We start from the raw sequence: 23,426 nt of genomic DNA, 5'->3' as shown, positions 1-23,426 counted from the left end.
AAGAACCCAGGGATCCCCTGCCCAGGTCCCAGACCTCCTCTTGCTGCTGGAGCTGGGGAGGTGGGCCCTGCACAGCTCCTGCAAAGCACTCCCTGTAAATGAGATAATTTAATCAATTACATCTCCTAATGCACTAAGCCAAATGTTTCATTTTCTGCTCCTGCACATCTTAAATTATCTTCAGGTGCTTTATGAAACTTAATCATAGTTAATAGAAACTTCATTACCATCAAATGTGCTTTCAATAAATGTTGTGTAACAGTGGCAGGAGGTGGAGTGAAAAATGGGCTGCAATTACCACAAACAGGGATCCTGGAGCAGAAAGGGATAAAACTGATGGTGCCTTCCAGGGTCCCTCCCGCCCCAGGGCCGGGAGGATGCACCTCATTAAGGAGTAATTGGTGGACTATAAATGTTTGCTTTTCTAGTTTGTTTGGTTGGTTTCCACTTTGTTCCCTTCTGGGAAAAAATAAAAGCAGAACCTCACTCTGCTCCCCCAGATCTCCCACGCCTTCCTCCTTCCCTTAATTTCTAATCTCCCATGGAAGGAATTCTCCAAAGGAAAAGATCAGAAGGTGAAGAGGTAAAAATTACTTTAAAAAAACCCCAGTGGCTGTTTCTAAAGAAACACCAAAATCCCAAGCTAAAAAGAAAGGCTCCTTCCTCATGGAGTTGTGTTCCGTGGAATAATTCAAGGAATACTGAGTCACTCAGGGCTTGCCCTTTTAGCATAAAGCTGTTTAAAACCCCACTAAATCCTGAGAAGGATCCTTTGCCTCTGAGCTCGGCGTTCCCCTGAGGTTTCTGGAGGGTTTTCCTGGCAGTGGGGCAGCTCTGGGATCACCGGGGCAACTCCTCCAGGTGCTCCATGGAGCAGAGCAACGAGCAACTCATTCCAGGGAAGGAACCTCAGCGGGAATTCCTGTGAGAGGTTTTAATCATCACACTTATAGACCAGTGTCCAATTCGAGCCCTGGAGATACTTCCGAGTCAATGAAAAGAAAATTCTTCTCCTCAGAAAGATTTTGCTGGAGTCAAACCGCTGGCATTTTTTTTGGATTTCGTGCCCTCCCTCTCATCTCTAAGCCATGTACAACCGTTTAAAGGTGGGAAATTGGAATTGCCTGACACGGGAATCGATGGAAAAGGAGATGCTGAAGCACTTGAGGAGATTTAGAGCCAGAAATGGCAGTTCCAGTGAGCACCTGAGGAGTGCCTGACACTGCTTTGTGGGGCAGGAGATCCTGTCCTGGGGCTGGAAGCTTTTCCTCCAGCATATTTCTGCATCTCTCACACTCAATCATTTATCATCCCGGCAAGGCAGGAGGAGTAATTCACATTTTCAGCACTTTCCTTTTTTAAAGCAGTGATCCAAGGGGAAGAGCTAGAGATGCTTTGTGCTGCAAAACCCACGAGCTCTCCGTGGCTCCCTGGGAAGGGAAAGAGCTCAACTGTTCCTGGGTTTCTGGAGATCCATCCCCTCCCTCCTCCCGCCTCACTCATTGCTCTAATTACCCACAGAAATTAACTCAACAATAGCATTTCGTAATTAATTCCCTGTAACAACAAAGCAACTTGGGAATAGGAAATTGGAAGAAATAGAAATGTAATTATTGCCTGTGCTTCCCTTTCTGCACCTGGTGCTGGGGAACAAAACCGAGCTGTGGGAGTGGGGCTTTGGACTGGGTTTTGTGTGGTTTTGGTCCGATCTGAGACATTTCCAGTTCCCTTTGTGATCCTGGGGCTTTGCATTTGCTTTTTCTGTCCGGCCTTTCCCATCATTACATTGTCAGCCAGTATCTCACTCTCTGCAACCCCTAAGTGAGCGTAAAATTCTCTTTACAGCATTTTTTAAGGGGGGATCTCATGGCAAAAAAATTGAAAAAAAAGGCTTCAGGGAAAAAAAAAGCTTCTCTTTTAGTGACTGATTTGTTCAAACCGTGTGGCAGTGGAATTGTTCTAGGAAGCTGAATTTTGTAACCTTATAAGTTTGTTCAGTGTGGTTTCCTGGCCTGACACAGAAGGTGGATTCCTCCTCAAAGCTGATGTTTCCATGCAAACCTGGTGATTTTTCTCTTTCCTTCCCAGCAAGCCGTGAATGTCTTAAAAGCAGAACCGTTTGTCATTTGCAGATTACTTGAAAATGCAGCAGAAATTTTGCAGTATTTTCTTGGTTAAGTGGTTCTGGTAAAATTGATATCCAAGCATTTCATTGGGGTCGAGTGGGATGCTGGAAGCCTGTGGCTGGGGCTGACTGGAGACTGGGGATGAGAGGGATGATTTCTGGTAAGGATGTTTGAACCAAACCTTTGATTTTACTTTTGATTGGAGTGCCCAGCTGAAATTCAGCCCCGGCCTTGCTCCCAGCACCTGGAGCAGGGTCTGGGGACTGGGGCTCCTGGTGCTGCCGTTCCTGGGGCGTTTCCTGCTGCGAGGGGGCTGTGGGTGCCCAGCCCCTTCCCAGGACATCCAGCTGGGGCTGGTGGCACTTTTCAGCCACTCCTTTTTTTGTAAGGAAGTGCTGAGCCACGGAAATGCTGCCCAGAGGTGCTCGTTTCTCTCACCTCCACAGTCTGAAGTTTCATGTTCAATTTCAGAACTCAGCTAAAATGAAATTACCTGACTTTCAGCAGAAAAGCACAACAGAAGCCTCCTCCACTTCCCCCGCGTCCCCCTGTGTCCCCCTGCCTCTGTGTCCCTGACAGTTCTTGTCCCCTCGTGTCCCCCCATGTCCCCCGGTGTGCCCGTGTCCCCTCGTGTCCCCATATCTCCCTGTGCCCCCCACGTCCCCCCACACCCCCGTGTCCCTACAGCCCTGGCACTGTTCTGTCCCCCTGTGTCCCCCATGTCCCTCCACATCCCCCATGTCCCCGTGTTCCTGATGCAGTTCATGTCCCCCCATGTACCCCCATGTCCCCGTGTCCCCCCATGTCCCCTCTATATCCCCATGTCCTCACAGCCCTGACGCTGTTCTTGTCCCCCCATGTCCCCTGTGTCCCCCGTGTCCCCGTGTCCCTGATGCAGTTCTTGTCCTCCCATGTCCCCCACATCTGCTGCGTCCCCCATATCCCATGTCCCCATGTTCCTGACGCAGTTCTTGTCCCCCTGTGTCCCCCACATCCCCCGTGTCCCCACATCCCCTGTGTCCCCCTGTGTCTCTGACACAGTTCTTGTCCCCCTGTGTCCCCACATCCCCTGTGTCCCCCTGTGTCTCTGACACAGTTCTTGTCCCCCTGTGTCCCCACATCCCCCATGTCCCCACATCCCCTGTGTCCCCCTGTGTCCCTGACACAGTTCTTGTCCCCCTGTGTCCCCACATCCCCCATGTCCCCACATCCCCTGTGTCCCCCTGTATCCCTGACACAGTTCTTGTCCCCCAACATCCCCCATGTCCCGTGTCCCTGACATAGTTCTTTTCCCCCCATGTCCCCACATCCCCCATGTCCCCCCATGTCCCCCCTGTCCCATGTCCCTGGCACAGCTCTTGTCCCCCCACATCCCCCATGTCCCTGACGCAGCTCTTGTCCCCCATGTCCCCAACATCCCCCATGTCCCCCCATGTCCCCACATCCCCTGAGTCCCGTGTCTCTGACGCAGTTATTGTACCCCCACATTCCCCATGTCCCCCACATCCCCGTGTCCCTGATGCATTTCTTGTCCCCCCCAAATCCCCGTGTCCCCCACATCCCCGTGTCCCCCACATCCCCCGTGTCCCCCCAAATCCCCGTGTCCCCCCGTGTCCCCCGTGTCCCCCGTGTCCCCCGTGTCCCCCGTGTCCCCCTCATCCCTGACGCAGCTCTTGTCCCCCCGTGTCCCCCGTGTCCCCCGTGTCCCCCGTGTCCCCCGTGTCCCCCCGTGTCCCCCGTGTCCCCCGTGTCCCCCGTGTCCCCCACATCCCGTGTCCCCCGTGTCGCCCGTGTCCCCCGTGTCCCCCTCATCCCTGACGCAGCTCTCTCCGCAGACGTGGAGCGCGGCGGGGACATCGCGCTGTACTCGGGGCTGGCGGCGGCGGTGCTGGCGGTGGCCGTGCTGGCGCTGGGGGTGACCCTGTACCGGCGCAGTCAGAGTGAGTACGGCGTGGATGTCATTGATTCCTCTGCACTCACGGGAGGCTTCCAGACTTTTAATTTTAAAACAGTCAGACAAGGTTAGTGCGGCGATTTCCTTCCTTCTCTGCGGCGCTCCCGCTGCTCAGGCTCGCCCGCCTTTGGGGAGGGGGTCTGGGGCAGCCGGGGCAGGGACAGACCTGGGGCTGGCTCTGCTCGGTCCCACAAACACGGGATCCTCCTTGGCCTCCCTCCAGATGCTTCAGGAGCGCTGTCCAGCGTCCAAAATCCCCATGTCCGTTCCAAAATCCCCAGCTCCCGCGCTGAGGTAGGAAAAGCTCAAATTGAAGCAAAGCAACCAAATCATGGCAAGCCCAGGCCCCACAGCTGGAGCTCCTCCTGTCCTCAGTTACAGAGCTCTCCTCCACTCCAATAATAGGAATTATTCTTTTCCTGACAATCTGAGACCCCCAGCTGGAAGGGTTTTGTAACCTGCTGTAACACGGGCACTGAGGGAAATCCATGTGTGTAACACTGGACCCCCTAAAGCCCTAGAAAAAACCACCAGTGGCACAAAACATGGACAAAACCTTTACTAAAAGCAGCGCTCAGGTTTTTAAGAACGTTGTTCCCTTTGAACAGGAGGGTGGGGAGGGAGAGAAACGGGGATGAAAGCAGGATGTTTATTGATTCTGTGCTGCCACTCTACCTCAGACCTGCCTGATTGTGGGTGGGTGGGAGCGTGGGACGGGTGTGAAAGTGTCCCCATGTCTCTGTTCTCTCTTCAGAAAAGAGAAATATGTTGCAGAGTTTGTTTGGGGGGGTTTTGGGGGTTGTTTTTACAGTTTCTTTATTTCCTGGAGACGTTCCTCACCAAGCATGACTTGCAAGAAATTGGCAAAAGGGCTTGGCAGACAAGGACGTTTTAAGGAAGTTCATTCATCCATTTCTAAATCCAAACCTTTAATTAGGGCTGTGTAAATCTCAATGACTGTCTCAAACAAGAACATTTTCCTTTGTGGTTCAGTTTGAATCTTGTTTTGAGTCTGGGGAATTGTTTGCTTGGCTTAATGCTTAAAACCTTCCATTCTGGATGCTCTGAAAATACCCAACTAAACAACCAAAGAAAAAGACCCCACCACAAAACCAAACAGCAAGAGGACTCAGGCCCTAAATCCATCCACTCCTCATTTTTCAGAGTGTTTTCTGAGGTAAAACACATCCAAATTAATAACTGTGGTGTCTTTCTGTGTATCACTCTTGTCCCACCTCCCTTTCAGCCCAGTTTCCCTCAGGCATGAAGTTGTGGCTTTGTATAAAAGGTCTGCAGGAAGATGTTGTCACTCAGTGGGGTTTAATGTAAGGGAAGAAAACAACAAGAGAGGCAAAAGGGTAAACACAAAAACGTGACTCCAAACCAAAGCAGGCTCCTCCTCGGGTTCCTGCACTCTGGAGCTGCCCGAGGCGTGGTGAACGTGAAGTGTCAGGTCTTGGCACCGGTTCCTCGGCTCCCTGACGTGGCCTGGTGTGCTCTGGGGCTGTGAGAGCTCGGGGAGGCTGGCAGAGGGGACGGGAGCATTGCTGAGGTGACGCTGCTGAGGTGTCCCTCCATCCCTGCTGCTGTCCCCACAGGTAACTCCCTGCTCCTGAACTCGTCCCTGCAGCCCGAGCTGACGGTCAGCAGGACCTACAGCGGCCCCATCTGCCTGCAGGACCCCCTGGACAAGGAGCTGATGACCGAGTCCTCGCTCTTCAACCCCCTGGCCGACATCAAGGTCAAGGTGCAGAGCTCCTTCATGGTGTCCCTGGGCGTCACCGAGAGGGCCGAGTACCACGGCAAGGCCCACCCCGGCACCTTCCCCCACGGCAGCCCGCGGCCCTTCGGGACCCTGCAGGCCAGGAACAAGGCCATGTTCATCCAGCACCTGGCCTCCATCTCCAGCAGCAGCGAGCTCAGGAGCTCGGCCCTCTTCGGGCACCTGGGGGGCCGCCTGGTGGTCCCCAACACAGGTGGGTGAGGGCTCCTTGCTCGTCCAAGCACGCAGAGGAGTTTGAGGTTAGGCTGTCTGATGTAGTGTTTTATTACTGAATTCTTTAAAAAATGCCAGGGAAGAAGAAGCAGGGGCGCCGTTAATGCGGATTTTGGAAGTAGGGCACGTTGCCCACAGAGGACACGAGTGATCAGAGGGAAGCCTGGGCTGAGGACTGAAGAGGCATTATGCCCATTTGAACTGTTTTAAATTACTGCCTCTCTTGATGTCTTCAGCATGAAAGTCACATTAATCAAAGCTGTGCCTTGCTTGGATCCTGCTCCAAAGCAGAGGCTGCCCAGGAAGGGTCGATGCTGGATCTTACGTGAGGGGCTCGGGTCCCAGCCCCAGACCCCTGTCCCACCAGGGACACGGACAGCAGCCAGGCCTGGGGACAGCCCCACTGCTGCCCCACCAGGCTCCTGCCCCTCCTGCCTGCCTGCCTTCCCCTTCCTTGGAGCAAAATTCCAGATTCCCACAGCGGGGTCCTTCCCGTCAGCCCTGTCCCGGGCTGGGCTGCTCCCTCTCTTTGTGACCTCAGTCCCTTTGTGGGACGTGCTGGGGACCTGCAGGGCTGTCTGTGGAATGAGCTAAGGCTGGCAGGGTCACAGCCCTGCAGCTGCACCCCAGGGCCGTGTTTGCATCACCCCAAATCCCTGCCCTCACCCTGGGTATGTTCTCTCCCCAAAAGGCAGCAGAAAAAGCACAAAAAGCCAGATACCCCACTGCCAGCTGGCTGTTATCATCCTTCAACTCCAGTGATATTTATTCACTTTCAATTCAGCTCTGCTTTCGTTTGAGCGGTGCTCCAGGATTATCTGCTGCTCTCTGGTTGAACTGGATGATTTAGAGCTTTATCCTTCATGTCCCACAAAACGGGTGCTTTAAAGGTTACCATAAAAAACGTGGTTTGTGTTTAGAGAGGATTGATAGCAGTGACAAGCCAGGCATGCACAACGTGGGGAATGTTTTCATTTCTCCACAGACTGGTTTTGTGCTGAGGAAGGAACATTGCAGAGGCACTGAGTTAAGGCATGAATTAAGAATTCCCTCATACTGTATATTTAGCTACTTTATGTAATGATAGTCCCATCAATTAGATTATTAAAATATGTATTTGGTCCACTTGAAATTTATGTAATTCTTGCTGCCTTTATGTAAGATCAGCTGTGCCAAGCAGTTGTGAATTCCAGTGTGATCGAGGCAGTGCCTCACCAAGGCTGTGCACTGTGTGACAGAACCAAAGCCAAACACATTCCCCCTCTCCTGAGAGCGGGGTAAAGCAGTTTCTTTCCAGTGGTACCCAGGGAAAACTCCCCTGTTAACTTCTGATCCACTCTGGTGCTGTGGAAGGAGAATGGGATCACCTGCAGGAGCTGGGTGTGTGGGGACAAAGGGGGGATCGCCCTCTCCATGGGGAGATTCCCTGGGATCCCACAAGGATCAGGTCTGATTTCAAAAAGGAAAGAGATTCCAGAAGGCTTTTTGGGAAATAAGACATCTTTTCCTTTAATGGAACAGCAACAGCTTTATTTCCTTTGACAGTTGATGCTCCTTTCCTCTGATGAGGCTGCCCTGAGGAGCAGGAGCTCAGAGCAGCATTCCTTCCCTTGGGGTGGTGCTCCCTGTCCCTGGCATCCCTGACATCCCAAGGCTCAGTGCTGTCCTTGCTCTTTTCCAGGGGTCAGCCTGTTAATTCCACACGGGGCTATTCCTGAGGAGAGTTCCTGGGAAATCTACCTGGCCATCACCCAGAAGGAGTCCAGGTGAGAGATCCGGGCTCATGGACCTGCCTCCCTTAGTGGCTTTGGGGTGGAACGTGGGGAGCCACTCCCTGCTGGGGTGACCACCCTGAGAGGGACCCAAAAATGGCCTTGGAGTGCTGCTCCTGTGGAACCCATGGAATTCTTGTGCCTGCTGCTCCTCTCCCTGCTCAGGAGGAGCTCAGCACCTTGGGCTCTGGGGGAGCTGTTGCCTTCAGGGGAAGGCAAGGCGACCTGGTTTCAAGGAACAGCACGGCAGCCCAGTCTCCCCTGGGCCACTCGGGCCAACGACACACGCAGGCACCAGTGTGGTGGACGGTCGAAAGCCTTTATTATCTTATCTCATGGGTTTAAATAGTCTTGGGGGACTCTGCTACGTCAGGGGGGGTTGGTAGGGTCTCTAGGGTTAGTCAGGAGTGGAAAACTACTGGGTTAGGTGTGGTTACATTCTTTGGGGTAAATGGATAACATGTTGCAGGGTGAGAGGGGGAAGGGGTCTTTCTTTCCGTCACATCCCGAAATCTTCCGTTCGCCTGTCCCTATCTACTACATCTCCCCCCTCCTTTTCATAAGTAACATGAGGTAGTCGTAGATATAGGCACTGGAGTGAGGTACAAACTTGTAACTTGGTAAGGAAAAAAGGGTTTTTGGTAAACCTGAGTAAATCTCGCAAGGTGAGTTTCGAAGGCTTTTTGCAGCTGACTGTGTTCGCACTTTTTGGTTTACAGCATTTGTTGCTGGCCTACAAACAGAATGTTTGCCCGTTCTAGACGGGCCTGAACAAACGAGACTAGCTTGTTCAGCAGGCATGGTCCTATGGTAACAGCTAAAAGCAGTATTGCCAGTGGACCTACCAGGGCAGAAATTAAAGTGGTGAGCCAAGGTGATTGATTGAACCAGGATTCGAACCAGCTCTGCTGGGTTTCCTTGTCTCTCTTTCTTTGAGCCAGTCTATCTCGGAGTTCTGCCATAGAGTCTTTAACGACTCCTGTATGATCTGCATAAAAGCAGCATTCCTCTTTCAAAGCTGCACACAGTCCTCCTTGTTGCATGAACAAGAGGTCCAGTCCTCGCCTATTCTGTAAAACTACTTCTGAAAGCGAAGAGACTGATTTCTCTAGATAGGAGATGGATTTCTCGATCCTCTGCAGGTCTTCATCGATGGTCATTTGCAGCTGAGAGAGTCCGTGCTGTTGGGTTGCGATGGCTGAGACACCTGTGGCTGTACCAGCTGCTCCCAGGCCGAGCAGCATTGCGATAGTTATACTTGTGATTATTTCTCTTTTGTGCAGTCTGTCAGGTTCTTCGAAAAGGTGGTACACTTCTTCATCTGAGTGGTATAGGACCCTAGGAACAATCAGAACTTGGACACAGAAGTCAATAGAGTCATTAAATTTGGCAAGGAACACACAAGGACTCACTCCGGATCGCTGGCAAACCCACATCCCAGATGCGGATGGGACCACCCACTTACCGATCTTTCTGTTGGGCTTGACAACTTTAGTGCAGAAGTTGCCTTTCTGCTTTGCTAAAGTTGCATTACCAAAACATTTGCCTTGTCCTGTGATTTGACTCAGGGTGATCCCTCTGCGGGGAGTGTCCCATCTGCACTGGTGGGGGGCACTGGCTGTGGAGTAACTGAAGGGGGTGTCTAAAGCAATGCCTTCGTAGAAAGGGGGTTTAACATCATAACAAAGCCAACAGGAGTTAGTCAGGTTCGGTTTGGTTTCGTTTAGGGTTAGAAAGGTAGTTTCTAGTATATAAACACAGGGGTGTTCCACGGGCTGGTGGAGGGTTCTATGTGACCCTTTTGCAGCTCGAGGTCGACCAGTTCTAGCAAGGCTGCCATTCGAGGCTTTGACAGGGGCCACTGCTCGACCCATACGGGGTCTGGTGATTTCTAAGTCAGTTTGATTGGCAGCAGTGGGTGTACGGCAGTGGCTCTTATTATAAATTTGTAATCCTGACTCCTAACATAGCAAGGATGTCCCTTCCTATCAGGGGTGGAGAGTTTTGCAAAATGTAGGGGTGGATTGCTACTGTTTGTTCTGGTCCCTTTTTTGTATGAAGCGTTATGGCTACTAATTGGGTGCTTTTCCAAGCTCGGGACGGCCCTCCCACTCCGTTCACTGGGGGGACTTCTTTGCATTGCCAGTGTCGGGGCCACAGTGCTTGGGGAAAAATCGAGCAGTCTGCTCCTGTGTCTGCCCAAAACTGAAGCCCTATGATATGGGGGTCCTGACTGCCATAAAGGCGGCACGTCCCCCACACCTTCGGTGGCTCCTTCTCTATTTTCATGGCCAGGGCCACCCAGGGGTCCCGTTCTGGGGCGTCCCCTGCTGACCCTGCGGCACAGGCGCTGTTTGCGGCGGTAGTGGGTACGAAGGTACCGCAGGCTGTGTTGCGAAATTCGCTGGTGACGGTACGAAGCTGGCTGCCTCCCGTGGGGGTATGGGGTATAAGGGCGCCCCGTCCCACTGGGGGTTGGCATAGATGGGCTGCCTTGCATTTGCAGCGGGAGGAGGCTGGGTGCAGCCCGCACGCCCCCTCCCTCTCCCGTTTCCCTGGGGCCGGGACCTGCATTCCTTGGCCAGATGCCCCTTCCTCCCGCAGCTCCAACAGGCTCCTCTCTGGCGTGTTTGGGGTGGAGGCGCCGCGGCGGGCTGCCGTGTCGGCTGGGGACAGCTCACCGCGATGTGACTTGCCTCACCACACCTGAAACACGCCATGGCACTGGTCAGGGTGTGGACGGCTGCCTGAATGGGTGTCAGGTGTTCTTCCCTCACTACATGTCTGATCATGTCAGCCAGGCTGGCTCCGGCTGGCAGGGAACGTAAGATATCTTTGGTGACAGAGTTGCACTGCTGGCGCAAGCAGTCAGCTACCACGGGGCCCTTTGCCTCTGCCGGCAGGGTAGAGGAGTCTATCGCTGCCTGCAGGCGATCTACAAACTGCGTGAAGCTTTCGCTCTCTGCCTGCCTCACGGTGGACCACGGCGATGGCTTGGCCACGACCCGAGAGGCTGCACGAATAGCCTCCCTAGCAGCCTGAGTGGTCGCCCTGACCTCCTCAGCCTGCATCTGTGTGGCTTGTTGCTGAGGCGTGATCATATCATCGTGCTTTCCCATAAGCCTGGATAGAGTCGATCTGTGTAGTGGCTGCTTCGCGCCAGATGCTTGGGCTAATAGCTTTGTACAATTATCCTCCCATTCTTGTCTAAATACAATCATTCCCGCGCCATCAAGTATTATACGACCTATTCGCTCGATATCAAAAGGAAGCAGGTCGTCATTACTAAAAAGACCATCAATTAGTGTAGAGACCATGGCCGAATTGATTTCTTTTTCTGCAATGGCTTTGACAATTGATTGTACATCTTTTGGGTTTACCGGGGCATATACCCTCTGCTGGTTCCCTTCCGGGCCGGTGATCCTCACCGGGAAGGCTTGTACGGCGGCCGCTGGGGACCATTCAGCACAGGCTATTTTTATTTCTCCCCAGTCGGTAAACTGGGCTGGTTCGTATTGTGGCTGCTTTTCGGTGCGGCTTAAAGCTTTACTTGGTTTTGTTTTAAATTGCATTGGCTCTATTCTCTTTGTCTCAGAGTCCCAGCCGGCTCCCGTCAGCTCTTCCGAGCCGCCGGAGCTGCTGCTGGACTCCGAGTCGGAAGTCGAATGCCAGCGCACTTCCGGGGCTCGGTGCCGTTTTGTGCGGCTCCGACCCCGCTCCTCCCCCCGGGGGTGGCGCCGCTGCCGCCCCCCGGGCTCGCCCTGCCTCCTGCAGGGGTGGGTTTCTCCCTTATATGGTGGCAGCGTCAGGCGCGGCTGCCGATTGGCTCCGAGCCCTCTGCCGCTCTCCTCCTCTTTCTCCCGCACACGCGCATTAGCGAAACTCTGCGCCTCTGGGCTCTTTGCGCCGAGACTGCCCGTGCCCCGCCCCTCCCCTTGGCTGCCGGCGCCATTTTCAAAGGCGTATGGAGGCGGCGTGGGCAAGATCTCCTCCCGAGCCGCGGCTCCCGCGGCTCTGGCTTCCCCCGCCAGTCCCTGCCAACAGAGCTCTGCGCGCTGCTGCACCTCCGGTACCGGGTCACTGACCGGCGGTGGCGGGGCGGATGGGGAAGCCGCGGATTTTTGGGAGGTTTCCGCGGGGGGCCCCGGGCCCCGTCCCGGGGAGGGGGGTGACGCGCTGGGCCCCCCCGGATCCCCGCTCCCGGACGGATCGCCCTCAGGGGTAGTTTGCGTTGCCGCTCCTACCCCTAGCTTGGGTGTAACTAATAAACACGTACGCGCTGCGCTCCATGTCTCTTGCTCTTCTATTGCTCTGCGCAGGGCTTTCTCTACTTTTCCCCACGCCTTAAGGCATTTGCCGCTGCCTGAGGATTTCGTGTCCTCGGCCAACACGGCTGTGCATTTTTCCCATATCTCCGGATGCAAAACATCCACAGGGCGTTCAATTGCCCCAAGCTCAAGCAGCCTTGCTATAGCAAGATAAAAGTCTTTGAGCTTACACTCAATTCCCCATTGCTTATGAACTTCACTTACGACCCTGGCGAAGGCATCCATGATGATCGCGGGTCCTGGGACGTCTCCCTTGCCGAGAACACGGTTCCACCGGTCCGGCCGCTGCTCTTGTCCAGGCGACACCCGCAACCCGAGCGAATTATTCCCGGGTTTCGGCACCAGTTATGTTGCCTTCAGGGGAAGGCAAGGCGACCTGGTTTCAAGGAACAGCACGGCAGCCCAGTCTCCCCTGGGCCACTCGGGCCAACGACACACGCAGGCACCAGTGTGGTGGACGGTCGAAAGCCTTTATTATCTTATCTCATGGGTTTAAATAGTCTTGGGGGACTCTGCTACGTCAGGGGGGGTTGGTAGGGTCTCTAGGGTTAGTCAGGAGTGGAAAACTACTGGGTTAGGTGTGGTTACATTCTTTGGGGTAAATGGATAACATGTTGCAGGGTGAGAGGGGGAAGGGGTCTTTCTTTCCGTCACATCCCGAAATCTTCCGTTCGCCTGTCCCTATCTACTACAGGGAGCTTTGATTTTTTTTTAGCCTGAGAATCCTACAGACACTTGGAAGCACCGAGGCTTCAGCAGAATTTATTATCATGACACTTAAGAAAGGAAAAAAAGGAATTTACCTTTTTTTGTTACCCTGTTGTGGCTTTTTTTCCTCCCCTGCAGTCTCCCTCTCAGCAACACTTGTACACACAGACTGAGGGGAGGCCTGGAACATTCCAGCCTCTCTGGAGCAGGAATGGGGTTTGGAAAGGGCATTTCCTGAGCACCCACAGCAGGGTGCACCTCCACGTCAGGGTGTCAGCACGGGCACTGGAATGGGGTACCCAACCCTGCTTGGCCTTTTCCCCTTTTTATATCCTGGTTTTATTCTTGTATCTTCTATTTTTTATCTTGCTTGGGGTCCTTTCCCTAATTTTTACCTTGGCTGAGGTTCCTCGTCTTACCTTTTACCTTGGAAACACCATTTGCTTTAATTTGAAGAGGGAACAATAATTTAGAACCCAAGCACGGGGATCACAACACTCAAATGGATTAAAATACAACCAAACAGCAACAAAAGCACCAGGGCAAGAGGTTTCAATTGCTGGTTCAGTGTCCAAGGGATTCTCCTCACTCTGGCACCGCTCCTGCTCAGGGATTTATTCCAAGAGACAGAAAACACGTGCATGTGGGGGTGGCTCCAGTTTGTTGGAGTGGGAGAGGAGAGGAGCAGGTCACACATCTCTGGAAGGCAGCAGGCAGAGGGTGCAGCCATTTCCTGAGCCCAGGTGAATCCCTGGAGCTCAGGTGGGATCTCCCCTGCCTGTCCCGGAGCCACAGCCACACCTGGCCCAGCCCTAATTCCAAGCACTGCCCTGACCCTGGGTCTGGAAAAGTCACTGAGTCCTCCCTCCTGCAGAATACAAACGGGTTTTCAAAGCAGGGAGATCACACTCAATCGGGAAGAATTTATGAGCCGGTGTTTTTTAAGCCATAATTTGTTTTATCTTCGCTCCTGTGAAAATATTGTTGATGGCAGCGTTTGAAGGCAGAGCACGGCGGGGACGGGACCAGCTGGTGCTCGGAGCTGGGCTGGCTAGCACAGAGCAATTTCAGGGCTGGATTTGGGTTAAACAAATTGAAATGTGCTTTAAATACCAGAGCCCTAAACTGACCAGGCGCTGATTGGAGTTAGATGGGGTCTAATGGGTTTGTTTCATCTCCAGCTGCTGCTTCCACGTGAAAGGAGCAGAAACGAGCAGATGAGGAAGGGTGCTTGGATTTGAAGTGAAATATTTTCAGTGAATTCTCACTCCTGACAGCCACTCTTGTCTTTGCTGCCCCAAGCCTGGAGCCGGAGGGCCCCGAGGTGCTGCTGGGGCCCGAGGTGAGCTGCGGGCCCCCCGAGCTGGCGGTGAGCACCCCGTGCGCCCTGAGCATCCCGCACTGCGCCCACGCCGACCCCCAGCACTGGAGCATCCGCCTCAAGAGGAGGACGCAGCAGGGCAAGTGGGAGGTAAGCCCAGCCCCAGCCTGTGCCACCGTGGACGTGGAATTAGCCCCTGGTCGTGCAGGGACAGGCAGAGGGACCTGAGGGAAACAAGCACAGCGAAAAGATTTTGCCCTTTGTGAAGAAGCAGCAGGATTGGGTTCGGGTGTTTGGCAATGCAGGTCATGGCTACAAAGCCAGGACGCCAAGGCTGCAGCCTGTCCTTCTGTCCTGTCCCTCTGAGCCCCTGCCTGCGGTCTGCTCTGCCTTCATCCATTCCACTCCCATCTTCCTCAGCCAGATCCACCCAGTCCTTGGGCAGCTCCAGCAGCGCTGGCCTCAGACAGCTGGGGAGGGAGAAGGACAGAGGGACACGGGGACAGAGGGTGGGAGGTCACAGAGACAGAGGGACAGAGGGACACGGGGACAGAGGGACAGGAGGTCACAGAGACAGAGGGACAGAGGGACAGGAGGTCACAGAGACAGAGGGACACGGGGACAGAGGGACAGAGGGACAGGAGGTCACAGAGACAGAGGGACATGGGACACACAGACACAGGGACACAGAGACAGAGGGACACGGGGACAGAGGGACACGGGGACAGATGGACAGGAGGTCACAGGGACAGAGGGACACACGGACAGAGGGACACAGGGACACACAGACACAGGCACAGATGGACAGAGGGACATGGGGACACACAGACACAGGGACAGATGGACAGAGGGACATGGGACACACAGACACAGGGACAGATGGACAGAGGGACACACGGACAGAGGACATGGGGACACCGGGCAGGAGTGAACAGCAGAGGCAGAGCAGAGGGAGTTTTTGGGGGAGGGAAATGTGGCTGTAATGGGTGTTCTGGAAGGAAGTCAAACCCCAGCCATTGTTCAAGGTTTGCTTATTGACTTTAACCTTCAAGGTAATTTTTTAACTTGACACTGGGGGGAAAAATTAGCCAGAAAGTCAAGAGCACTTGAAAAAAGCTGCTAAAATTGCTTAGGCATCATCATTATTATTGTATGTACACAGCGAGCTCGGCACAGGGCATGGCCATAAATCCTCCTGCTGACTCAGGCCTAAATTGGGAATATTTACTCAGGGAAGCAGTCCCCCTTCTCCCCTTCCCCGAGAGTGCAGCCTGGCTCCCAGCAGCACCCTGCATTCCAGTGAATAAAAATCAAGTATTAATGCCATGACTCCTATTGTCGAGGCCTATTGATTCGACTTCGCTTTATTCTTTTTAAACCTGAATTTCGTTTTGCAGGAAGTGATGTCTGTGGAAGAGGAAACTACTTCTTGCTACTGCCTGTTGGATCCTTATGCCTGTCACATTCTCTTAAACAGCTTTGGAACTTATGCCCTAATTGGGGAACCCATCTCAGACTGCGCCGTTCGACAGCTGAAAGTCGCCGTTTTTGGCTGCCTGTCTTGCAATTCTCTGGATTACAATCTGAGGGTTTATTGTGTGGATAACACCCCTTGTGCATTCCAGGTAAATGGCTTCGCTTTGCTCCTCTGGGCTTGCTTTATTTTCCCATTACATGCTGGCATCCTTTCACTCCTTGGGCATCCCCAGCCGTAACCCAGTGAGAATACTGGATTTCTGAAGTGCTGCTGCACCGTTAGAATAAATCACTTCCATTCCCTGCCGTTGTGGATTTACACTGAGAGCTTTAGGGCAGCCAAACTCTCTTGTTTGCTCTCTCATTTTTGCCACATTCTCGACTACCCAAACTCACCCAGCCCTGGTTTACAAAAATTCAATTATCCTGCATTTCCTCTCAGTCAAAAAAAAAAAAAAAAAAGAGCCCAGTCCCCACGTGGCAGTTGGGATGAGAATGATTTTCCTGCACCGTGTTCCAGGACACAACAAGGACATTCTCTGGTAAACTCAGGGGCTTTAACAAAATGCTGTTCTTTGGGGAAACGAAATGCAAACAGTTGCGAGATGAATTTTTCCTTCCCCTTGCCGTGGCACAGGAATGGAAACACGGCTCTGACTGGAGCTGCCTCTGTGCCTCTAATAAAAGCCAAGGCACCAAAAGCATTGTTAGAGGCTCACAATGGCTCTGTAATTATCCTCTTTATAACACTTAGGCAATTAGTGGGTACCGGTGTCTTCCTGATGAGTCTGGAGGAAATGATCAGAAGAATAATTACCAGTTCTCTGCCTTCCCAGGAGTGAGAGCAGGGTGTGTGGAGATAGTGAGACAACCCTGCGTTTATGGAGTGATGCAACCCTAAAAGCAAGGAAATATCAGTGGGAGAATTAATGGATTTGGATTAAATATGGGGAATTACAGAGGTTTTTGGATAAAATATGGGGAATTACAGAGGTCTTTAGATAAAATTTGGGGAATTATGGAGGTTTTTAGATAAAATATCAGAGTTGGGGTTGCCAAGTGGTGTTTGACAGTTAATCCTGCACGGTGCAGGTTTATGTAAGAGACAGAATTCTCTTGGTTTTGACTTTTTCCCTGGCTGAAAACTCTCCTTGCTCCTCCAGCAGTGGATTTGGGCCTTTGTGAAGTTCTGAGTGTGTGCTGGCTCTCAAAATTGAAGAGACTCAGGCCCTTCTGGTGTTTTGCCCAAATGCTGCTGCTGTGGGAGAAGTCTCACGTCTGTCACTGAAGGCAGAGCAGCACTCACAGAACATTCAAAAATATCCCAGATACTCCAGGAATTTTGAGGATGGTTAAGAAATAATCTCCTCCCTTTGTGGCTGGAAACCAAAAACTGAAGTCTCCCAATTTCTTCCTTCGGGTGAACCCAACCAGCAGGGGTTAAACCAACCCAAATGCCTGGAAAAACAGGTTTATAATAGAAACCCATTAGTGCAGTTTCAGAGAGCTGGAGCATTGAATTTTCAGAAGGTCACAGTGATTCCAGGAGCTCCTCTAACGACGACTTTGGTCCTGACAAGCACTAAACTCCTTCGATGGACACACATTTGATATAATTTATGTGGATTGAGAAAGGTAATTTGGCAGCACTGCTTGCCTGCTGATTTTTAAAGACTTCTGCAACCTTTCCTCCCTCACTGGTGTTTTTACTGCAGCAGCACAGAAATAAACATTGCTTAAGTACCAGCAGGGGTGATTTTTTTTTTTTTTGCCATTATGTTTTAAATTCACCGAATTACATAAAAATTTCTCTTGGAACAGAGCTCTGGAGGGCTGTAGTGCAAACCCCTGCCCACATTTTGCCCTTCACACTGCTCAGGGTCTTGTCCAGTGATTCTGGAAGTGCCCCAGAGGTGGGAAATGAAGTGAATGATTTCACCTGAAGCGTTTGAGGGCTCTGAAAAGCCCTGAGAGAAGTTCCCCAGCAAAGCTGGAGTCCAGCTGTGCTGGGCTGCACTGGGGGTGTTGGAGAGGGGAGACAGCCAAAAATTCAGTGTCCAGCAGCATTTTCTGCCCAGAGATGGGGCTGGCAGTGCCCAAACCCAGCCTCCTGGGAAACAGCAAGATCAAATATTTATATCTATAAATACCATCAGCTGCCCACCAGAGAAACTCCACTGTGCATTCGACACTGTGGGGGACCCCGGGACCCCCACGGAGAGGGATTTTCACTGGATTTGGGGTTTGTTCCTAATACTGAAAATATTCTCTCCTCCTCCCTTGCAGGAAGTGGTTTCAGATGAAAGACTCCAAGGGGGGCAGTTGCTGGAGGAACCCAAACTTTTGCATTTTAAAGGCAACACCTGCAGCCTGCAGATCTCGGTGCTGGACGTCCCTCCCTTCCTGTGGAGAATCAAACCCTTCACTGCCTGCCAGGTACCTGCATTTCACCTGCCTCCCTCTGCCCTGGGGGCAGAACCCAAATGAACCAAGGTTCCTTTTGTTTAAAAAGCTTTAAACCTCCAGAGCATTTAACAAAAACATGTTGCCTTTTGGTTCCGACAACCACAGATTTCGTTTACACCAGAATGCTGTAAATTTGTCATTTTACAGAAATGCTTGTGCTTTCCCTCCTTTCAGTTGCCTCCAACAGAAGGCAAACATTCCTGCTCAAACTTAACCACTCCTCAAGATGTTTCTAATATCTGTCATTCCAGTTTTGATATAACTATGGAAATATGGCTAAAAATGGCATTTAAATGTAACCATGAGTTCAAACCGCAGCACGCAGAGAGCAAGCATTAGAGCTGAAGAGCAGCAAATTGGTTTTTCTCTTCTCCATTAATTAAAGAGGCTGTTGAAAACTGAAAAGGAAAAATCAAAACAAAAGAAGAATTTCCAAGGAATTTGATGACTGGAAGTCCTAAGGAATGTGCTGGCACATGGAGTGGGCTGGATTTAAAATGCAGCACTCAATTAGAATGTACAATTTCCCTTCTCCCAGAAGCAGAGACACAGTTATGCATCCTCCAGGATTTTGGCAAAAACCCTGTTTTAAATGTGTTGCCACGTTCCCCAAAACATGAGGGTAATGGGCTCTGAGAGTTATAAACACAGACCCAGAGCCAGAGCAAGCCTCTCCTCGTTAACAACGTGGGGATAATTTGGGCTACAACTTAAGAAATGAAATAAATGAATCCTTTTCAGCTTCTTAGGGAGAAGAGTTTCTCAGGGTTTGTTTGTTCTTCTCACTCACCTGTGTTTTAAAAGCCAAACCAAGCAGGGTTAGGATGTCCCAGTTCTCCAGCAGAGACCTGCCCATGTGTGCCCAGAAGAAAATCAAACCAGAGGAGTTTCCCCTCAACGCAACAAATTCACTTCTGCTCTCAGCAGATTAGAGAGCTCCATACTTTGATTAATTTATTGTCTCCTAATCCCTTCTCCAAACAGGAAGAATAAAAGTCTGTGACAGACTGGAATTCAACCTGCAAGTGCCACTTAGAGCCTGACCAGAGCAGGGGCTCAGGGCTGGGAAAAAGCCTGTGCCAAACCTCAGCTGCCAGAATGGGCTGACCCAGGGCTGCCCTGACCACAGGAAAATTTAAATTTTATCCCTGGGATGGCTTGGGCACCTCAGAAACACAATCACTGCTCCTCAGAGGAGCTGCAGAACCTCCCCTGGCTCTGTGCTTCCCTCGCAGTGAAGAGTCTGGTGACAGCTCTGGTTTGGTTCCAGCCTCTTTATAGAGAAAAGAATCTATTTTTGCACGTGGAGTTTCTTCCAGTGTTCCCTGGGTTCCTCTCCTACGTCCCACCCTGTGCGAGCAGCTGCTTGTGCTGCCTGGCAGGAACAACTGAGCGCAGCCTGTTCCAGGAATGTCTCTGGTCCAGCTCCGGAGCTCCCCGGGCAGTGGGGGAGGGAGGATTTATGGAAACGACGTCTCAGACAAGCAGCGATCCTGCTCTGAGGCCGAGCAGATGAATCCATCACGCTGAGGAGCTGCTGGAAGGCAGCTGATGGCAGGTGACACCAGGATTCCTGCAGATCCTGCTCAGAGCCCGTGTTTGTCCCGGCCTGGCAGGAGCAGCTGCCCGGGCTTGGCTCCCCTCCCGCCGGGGATCCCCACGAGCCGTGGGTGGTGCAGGCAGAGCTGGGCACCTCTGGGTGCTCAGATTTGCCTCCCACCCTGCATCTCCTGGAGGATCCAGCTCTGCCTGGGGCCATGGGATGATTTACAGCCCTGCTGTCTGCAAGGAGCTTAATTATAAACGCAGAGTGGAGCTGAAAGCATCGCTGGAATACTCCAGCCACTCATTGTTCCAGCACTCCTCGCTGCTCTGCTTTGTTTCACACAACTCCTTTCAGCTGAGTGGTTCTTCCACTCCGAGTGAAAGCAGAGATGATCACCCTGGAAAAAAATCTAATTACAGTTCCTCCACTTCTAACGTTTCACTGTGAGCATCTTACTACTGCTGCTGCTCCCAGCTCAGGATCCAGCCCGGGGCTGGGGACAGGCAGGGAGCTGGGGCAGGAGAAGGGATGGGTGGCAGGGCCAGGGCAGTTCTTGGTGGGAAGTTCCTTTGGGATGGAAAAGGAAGGATGGCAGGGCCAGGGCAGTTCTCAGTGGGAAGTTCATTTGGGATGGAAAGGGAAGGATGGCAGGGCCAGGGCAGTTCTCAGTGGGAAGTTCATTTGGGATGGAAAGGGAAGGATGGCAGGGCCAGGGCAGTTCTCAGATGGAAGTTCCTCTGGGATGGAGAAGGAAGGATGGCAGGGCCAGGGCAGTTCTTGGATGGAAGTTTTTCTGGGATGGAGAAGGAAGGGTGGCAGGGCCAGGGCAGTTCTTGGTGGGAAGTTCCTTTGGGATGCCAAGGGATGGGTGGCAGGGCCAGGGCAGTTCTTGGTGGGAAGTTCCTCTGGGATGGAGAAGGAAGGGTGGCAGGGCCAGGGCAGTTCTCACTGGGAAGTTCCTTTGGGATGCAAAGGGAAGGGTGGCAGGGTCGGGGCAGTTCTCAGTGGGAAGTTCATTTGGGATAGAAAGGGAAGGATGGCAGGTCCAGGGCAGTTCTCTGTGGGACGTTCCTTTGGGATGGAAAGGGAAGGGTGGCAGGTCCAGGGCAGTTCTCAGTGGGACGCTCCTTTGGGATGCAAAGGGAAGGGTGGCAGGGTCGGGGCAGTTCTCAGTGGGAAGTTCCTTTGGGATGCAAAGGGAAGGGTGGCAGGGCCAGGGCAGTTCTCAGTGGGACGCTCCTTTCCTTCGATTCTGGTTACAAGGTGATTTCAATGAGACTCAGAGAGGAATACTGATCCTGGCAAGGGGGAGGAAGTGAAATGCACCTTTTTTAAGTGTCATTAAATATTTTTTTTAAGAGTCTCCCATTACTTGTTCCGTTGAGCTCTCAGTCACTGCCACACCTCAGCGTCCATCAACGCAATTGTCATTTTTTGGCTTTTCTCAGAGCTGGAGGGGAGTTACTGTGCTTGCCCCAGCAGAGCAGGAGTGGGTGTGTCCCCCCGGCCATGTCCCCTGTCCCTGATGTGTCCCCATCCCACAGGAGGTGCCGTTCTCCCGCGTGTGGCGCGGCAGCCCCCGGCCCCTGCTCGGCGCCTTCTCCCTGGAGCGCTTCAGCCCCGCCACCACCCAGCTGTGCTGCACCGTGTGCGTCAGGCAGCTGCAGGGCCACGAGCAGCTGCTGCACATCCAGACCTCCGTCCTCGAGGTACAGCCCCTGGTCTGCAGGGCGGGATGGTCGTGGAACGGAATCCTGGGGTGGGGTGGGTTGAGTTGGGTTGGCTTGGCTTGAGTTGCATTGAGTTGGGCTGAGTTGGTTTGGCTTGGGTTGAGTTGGGTTGGATTGAGTTGGGTTGAGTTGAGTTGGGTTGGCTTGGGTTGAATTGCGTTGATTTGGGTTGGGTTGGGTTGGGTTGGGTTGGGTTGGGTTGAGTTGAGTTGAGTTCTGTTGGATTGAGTTGGGTTGGCTTGGCAGGACCTTAAAGCCCATCCAGTCCCACCCCTGCCATGGGCAGGGCCACCTTGCATGGTCCCACCCCTTGGAGCCCTCCAGGGATGGGGCACCACCTCTCTGCGTGCCGCTTCCCTCCCCGGATTTGTCCTTTCCCCGTAGGTTTTGCTCAAAGCTGGAGCCAGTCTCTAAAGCCTTGCAGATCCCATTTCCAGCAGAAATCAGGGCACAGAGACTGTGCAGCACTGACGATAATTATTGATAATTTCATAATTTGTTGTTGGGGTTGGTGGCTGCAGTTTCCTAGCAAGAAGCCCTTGCAGAGCGCTGAGGCTTGGGGAGAGGGTACGAACTCATGCTCATGGCTAAAAGAAATCAGACCTAAAATCAGAAATTTTACCTTATGGCCAGAAGAAATCAGACCAACCAAATGGCTAAAAGGAATCAGCTGAGCAAGCTGCTGATGCGTCCCACAGCCATGAGAACTTCAGCAGCTGCCTTTTTTTAGATTATTGAGCATCTTTGTTGATTAATCCAGATTAATACTTCTGGATTAGAGCTCTGCACCCCTAAGTGCTCTGAGCAGGGATTGCAGCAGCTGGACAGGAGCAGCACGAACATCATCTTGTGTAAACACTCCTCAGGCTGGCCGAGTGTTTTCTGCTCCTTTCCTGTCATTTCACAAAACCCCTCTGTCACTCTCTGTGTCTCCTGCCCGTGTTGCTGCTGCCTTGTTCTCCCTCTCCGCTGGGTTTTTAAGGGCCCTGTCTGTACACAAGTCCCCAGAGCATGTTCCCGTTCTGCTTCAAGCAGATTTGCTGCTGTGGAAGGTTTTCTCATGCCTATCTCCAGCAGTGATTGAAGAGGGAGGATAATTTGACTGCAAAATAAATCTGTGAGTGACAACTCCCCCCCCGAGCCGCTCCGTGCGTGACAATCCCCGCAGCGCCCGGGTCGCTGTGCTTATCTCACACGTGCAGGGCTGGAGCTTCTCCTGCTCTGCATCTTGAGCAGAGCCCGGGGCAGAGCTGCAGCCCCTGGTGCTGAGCCCGGCTGGCCCCGGGGACCTGTCACAAATGGTGGATGGAGGCTGCACCATCGCTGCTGCTTAATATTGATGCTGTGTCACTCTGGGATGAGTAATGCACTGAAATTTGACTGTGTTATGCAAGGCTGGTGTGATTCCGCGGGAAAAGAGGGGCCAGATCCACAAAGGACCTCCATTCCAGAGAGGCTGGGAGAGCTTACGGAATTCAGGTGTTTGAAAAACCCAGAGAGAGAAACAAACACAGATTTCTGTGTCCATGTTCCGGGTTTAAGCAATGAATGATTTAGAAACCCAGCACTGATCTGTAACAGAAAAATCCCCAAAAAATAAAACTCGTGCAAGGGAAAACCACCATTTTAAAGATTATTCTGCACAAGTCCTTGTGATGTTGAAGGAACATCTTCCAGGTCCTCTTTCACAATTCACAAAAGCTGCTCTTAGCTCAGCCATTTTCTGTAGTCAGTTCAAGCGACGGCAGCGATCTGAGGAGGTTTGATTCTCCTTTCCCTGCAGACTGAGAGAGAAAACATCACCTTCTTTGGCCATGAGGACAGCGCCTTCCCCGCCCAGCTGGGCCCCAAGGCCTTCAAGATCCCGCGCTCCATCCGGCAGCGCATCTGCGCCACCTTCGACGCGCCCAGCGCCAGGGGCAAGGACTGGCAGATGCTGGCCCAGAAGAACAGCATCAGCAGGTGATGGCAGCGCCCCGGCAGGGCTTTGGCACCTGGAACGG

The 23,426-nt window shown here is 52.6% G+C and overlaps 1 protein-coding gene across 2 annotated transcripts in view; it reads left to right on the top strand.

Moving 5' to 3' along the window:
* Positions 1 to 23,426, top strand: part of UNC5D (unc-5 netrin receptor D) — a 110,483-nt gene that overhangs the window by 84,943 nt on the left and 2,114 nt on the right. The window contains exons 8-15 of one of the 2 annotated variants that reach the window (XM_085559150.1): positions 3,962 to 4,147; positions 5,679 to 6,056; positions 7,758 to 7,842; positions 14,187 to 14,355; positions 15,603 to 15,830; positions 17,968 to 18,117; positions 21,238 to 21,402; positions 23,207 to 23,385. In XM_085559150.1, coding sequence (XP_085415276.1) covers positions 3,962 to 4,147; positions 5,679 to 6,056; positions 7,758 to 7,842; positions 14,187 to 14,355; positions 15,603 to 15,830; positions 17,968 to 18,117; positions 21,238 to 21,402; positions 23,207 to 23,385 — 1,540 coding nt within the window. The remainder of the gene's footprint in view (positions 1 to 3,961; positions 4,148 to 5,678; positions 6,057 to 7,757; positions 7,843 to 14,186; positions 14,356 to 15,602; positions 15,831 to 17,967; positions 18,118 to 21,237; positions 21,403 to 23,206; positions 23,386 to 23,426) is intronic. The other variant, XM_085559151.1, reaches the window with a different exon arrangement.

Source organism: Lonchura striata, chromosome 22 (genome assembly GCF_050655825.1).
Source record: "Lonchura striata isolate lonStrDom1 chromosome 22, ASM5065582v1, whole genome shotgun sequence".
Classification (NCBI taxonomy): Eukaryota; Metazoa; Chordata; class Aves; order Passeriformes; family Estrildidae; genus Lonchura; species Lonchura striata.
The sequence above is the reverse complement of the archived record's forward strand: the minus strand, read 5'-3'. Positions and strand labels throughout refer to the sequence as shown.